We start from the raw sequence: 4,264 nt of genomic DNA, 5'->3' as shown, positions 1-4,264 counted from the left end.
TCACCATGTTGGCCAGGCTGGTCTCGAACTCCTGACCTCAAGTCATCTGCCCACTTCGGCCTCCCAAAGTGCTGGGATGACAGGCGTAAGCCACCACATCTGGCCATTGTCATCACTTTTTGCACCATCATTTTCACTCTAGCCACTACTTGAAGTTTTCCACACCACTGCTCCTCTCCATAGCATGGAGGAAAGGACTAAAGTCATATGGCAGGTTAGGGAGAAAAATCTAGGCAGTATGGTATTGCCCTGAAGTCCTCAGCGGCATTGGAAGCACCAAGCACTTGGCCTCCTGACGACCAAATTGAAGAAGGGAAAGGGACACTGGGACAGGGGTCACCAGCCTGTGCCTGCCACTTGGCATCTAAGAATTTCCTTTCTCAAATCTGAGCATCTGGTTGGGTGCAGTGGCTCATGCCTGTAATACCAGCAGTTCGGACGTCAAGGCAGGAGGATCACTTGAGCCCAGGAGTTCGAGACCAGCCTGGGCAACAGAGGGAGACCCTGACTGTACAAAACATAAAAATAGTAGCCAGGTATGATGGCGAGCACCTGTAGTCCGAGCTACTTGGGAGGCTGAGGAAGGAGGATCACTGGAGCCCAGGAGATTGAGGCTGCAGTGAGCCATGATTGCGCTATCTCACTCCAGTCTGGGCAAGAGCAAAACCTAGTCTCAAGAAACAAAAACAGAAGCAACAACAGCAAATATATGAGCATCTGACTGATTTTACTTTTTCCTTACATGTCTTTAAAGGACTGGGAGAAGCATTTTCTGGACGCCAGTGCCAGCAAGCAGAGCGACTGGAATGGTGAACTAGATGGGGACTGGCCGGCGCCAATGCTCCAGAAGCCCCCGTACCAGGTGTGTGGCCTCTTTGCATGATGCCAGGGATGCCCCAGGGATGCTCCTCCCCTGCCCATGTCATTGAGACCACGTCATATGGTTTTTCTGATGCAGGATGGCCTGAGACCAGAAGGTATTGATAAAGACATCTGGCTCCACCACAAAATGAAGAATACCAACTATTTGACACAGTATGACCTCTCGGAATTTGAGAACATTGGTGCCATCGGCCTGGAGCTTTGGCAGGTCATTTGGTTTTAAATTTACTTTAGTTTGTGTGTGTGTGTGTGTGTTTTGTTTTGTTTTTTTGAGACAGGGTCTTATTCTGTCACCTAAGCACGATTCTAGCTCACTGGAGCCTCAAACTGGGCCCAAGCAATCCTCCCAGCTCAGCCTCCCAAGTAGCTAGGACTACAGACACAAGCCACCATACCCAGATTTTTTTTTAAGAGATGGGGGTCTCACTGTGTTGTCCAGGCTGGTTTGGAACTTCTAGGCTCAAGTCATCCTTCCACCTCAGCCTCCCAAAGTGCTGAGAGTTTTTTTTCTTTTTTTTTTTTTTAATGCTTTGGTGATCCCAGCCGGGCATGGTGGCTCATGCCTGTAATCCCAGCACTTTGGGAGGCCGAGGCGGGCAGACTGCCTGAGCTCAGGTATTTGAGACCAGCCTGGGCAACATAGTGAAACTCCGTTTCTACTAAAAATACAAAAATTAGCTGGGTGTGGTGGCGCGTGCTTGTAGTCCCAACTACTCAGGAGACTGAGGCATGAGAATCACTTGAACCCAGGAAGTGGAGGTTGCAGTGAGCCAAGATCTCGCCACAGCACTCCAGCCTGTGCGACAGAGTGAGACTTTGTTTTAAAAAAAAAAGAACAGCAACACTAAGTCTCAAAAAAAAAAAAGTTTTGGTGATCCTAATGTGTAGCCAAGTTTGAGGAACCAGTGCCCTAGAGGGAAAGGATATTCCAGAAATAGATTTAAGCACCACCTACTATTCTAATTGCTGTTATAGTACACTGTACTGAGCAAAATACATCTGTTTCTTTTTGTCACATCAATAATGAAGTCCTAGTAGCCGGGGACAGTATGGCTCACGCCTGTAGTAGTCACAGCTACTGGGGAGGCTGAGATGGGATGATCACATGAGCCCAGAAGTTCTTTTTTTTTTTTCTTTGAGACAGAGTCTCACTCTGTCACCCAGGTGGGACTACAGTGGCATGATCTCAGATCACTGCAGCCCCTGCCTCCCAGGTTCAAGCGCTCCTCCCACCTCAGCCTCCCGAGTAGCTGGGACTACTGGTAATTTTTATATTTTTAGTAGAGACAGGGTTTACCATGTTGGCCAGGCTGGTCTTGAACTCCTGACCTCAAGTGATTCACCTGCCTTAGCCTCCCAAAGTGCTGGGATTACAGGTGTGAGCCACCACTCCCGGCCAAGCCCAGAAGTTCAAATCCAGCCTAGGCAACATAGCAAGACCCCATCTCTAAAAAATAAAAAATGTCACCTGAGCTTCATATATTTCCAAAGGAAAAAAGAAATGAAAAATAAACAAATAATAAAGAGTAAAAGCATAATAATGAAGGCCTTATTTTCATCTGCAGGTGAGATCTGGAACTATTTTTGATAACTTTCTGATCACAGATGATGAAGAGTATGCAGATAATTTTGGCAAGGCCACCTGGGGCGAAACCAAGGTATGAAGCATGTGATTAACTCTTCCCACATCACTAATTTATTTGTGTAAACTTTTTTCTTTTTTTTTTTGAGATGAAGTCTAGCTCTGTCACCCAGGCTGTACGTAGTGCAGTGGCGTGATCTCGGCTCACTGCAACCTCCGCATCCCAGGTTCAAGTGATTCTCCTACCTCAGACTCCCAAGTAGCTGGGACTACAAGTGCATGCCAAAAAATCTGGCTAATTTGTGTATTTTTAGTAGAGAGGGGGTTTCACCATATTGCTCAGGCTGGTCTTGAAGTCCTGACCTCAGGTGGTCCACCTGCCTTGGCCTCCCAAAGTGCTGGGATTACAGGTATGAGCCACCACACCTGGCCCCATATAAGGTTAATATTGGCAGGTTCCAGGGATTAGGACATGAAATCTTTTTTTTTTTTTTTTGAGATGGAGTCTCGCTCTGTTTCCAGGCTGAAGTACAGTGGCGTAATCTTGGCTTACTGCAACCTCCCCCTTCTGGGTTCAAGCAATTCTCCTGCCTCAGCCTCATGAGTAGCTGGGACTATAGGCACGCACCACCACACCCAACTACTTTTTGTATTTTTAGTAGAGATGGGGTTTCACCATATTGGCCAGGATGGTCTCGATCTCTTGACCTCATGATCCGCCTGCCTTAGTCTCCCAAAGTCCTGGGATTACAGGCTTGAGCCACCACACCCGGCCAGGACATGAAATCATTACAGGCTGTTCTTATTCAGCCTATCTCAGGTGGTGAGGCGGCTTCTAGAAGGCAGGGACCGCCTGAGTACTGACATGCATTTGGCCACATGGAAGCATAATCTCTGGGGCTTTTTTTCTTTTTTCCGAGACTGAGTCTTGCTCTGTCACCCAGGCTGGAGTTCAGTGGCGCGATCTTGGCTCACTGCAACCTCTGCCTCCTCGGTTCAAGCGATCCTCTCACCTCAGCTTCCCGAGCAGCTGGGACCACAGCTACACACCACCACGCCCAGCTAATTTTTGTATTTTTTTTTTTTTTTTTTTTGAGACGGAGTCTCGCTCCGTCACCCAAGCTGGAGTGCACTGGCCAGATCTCAGCTCACTGCAAGCTCCGCCTCCTGGGTTCACGCCATTCTCCTGCCTCAGCCTCCCGAGTAGCTGGGACTACAGGCGCCCACCACCTCGCCCGGCTAGTTTTTTGTATTTTTTTAGTAGAGACGGGGTTTCCCCGTGTTAGCCAGGATGGTCTCGATCTCCTGACCTTGTGATCCACCCGCCTCAGCCTCCCAAAGTGCTGGGATTACAGGCTTGAGCCACTGCGCCCGGCCAATTTTTGTATTTTTAATAGAGACGGGGTTTCACCATCTTGGCCAGGCTGGTCGCGAACTCCTGACCTCGTGATCCATCCGCCTCGGCCTCCAAAGTGCTGGGATTACAGGCCTGAGCCACCGCGCCCGGTGGGGCTTATGTTTTTTGTTTCTTTCTCCAGGGTCCAGAAAGGGAGATGGATGCCATACAGGCCAAGGAGGAAATGAAGAAGGCCCGTGAGGAAGAGGAGGAAGAGCTGCTGTCTGGAAAAATGAACAGGCGCGAACATTACTTCAATCGATTTCACAGAAGAAATGAACTTTAGTCATCCCCATTGGATACAAGGATGACTGGTAAAACCTCATTGCTACTTTAATCTATGTTTCAAACTCAAATGTCTACATGGCACTTTGTCCAATTTTCTTTTTTTTTTTTTTTTTTTT

General features: G+C 48.2%; 1 protein-coding gene across 1 annotated transcript in view; it reads left to right on the top strand.

Moving 5' to 3' along the window:
- The window catches only part of CALR3 (calreticulin 3), a 20,145-nt gene extending 15,913 nt beyond the window's left edge, over positions 1-4,232 (top strand). Inside the window, exons 6-9 of the mRNA XM_017893680.1 lie at positions 755-862; positions 959-1,090; positions 2,448-2,540; positions 4,003-4,232. Coding sequence (XP_017749169.1) covers positions 755-862; positions 959-1,090; positions 2,448-2,540; positions 4,003-4,146 — 477 coding nt within the window. The 3' untranslated portion in view covers positions 4,147-4,232. The remainder of the gene's footprint in view (positions 1-754; positions 863-958; positions 1,091-2,447; positions 2,541-4,002) is intronic.
- The last annotated feature ends 32 nt before the right edge of the window (positions 4,233-4,264 follow it).

Source organism: Rhinopithecus bieti, unplaced genomic scaffold (assembly GCF_001698545.2).
Source record: "Rhinopithecus bieti isolate Rb0 unplaced genomic scaffold, ASM169854v2 scaffold_23826, whole genome shotgun sequence".
NCBI lineage: Eukaryota > Metazoa > Chordata > Mammalia > Primates > Cercopithecidae > Rhinopithecus > Rhinopithecus bieti.
The sequence above is the reverse complement of the archived record's forward strand: the minus strand, read 5'-3'. Positions and strand labels throughout refer to the sequence as shown.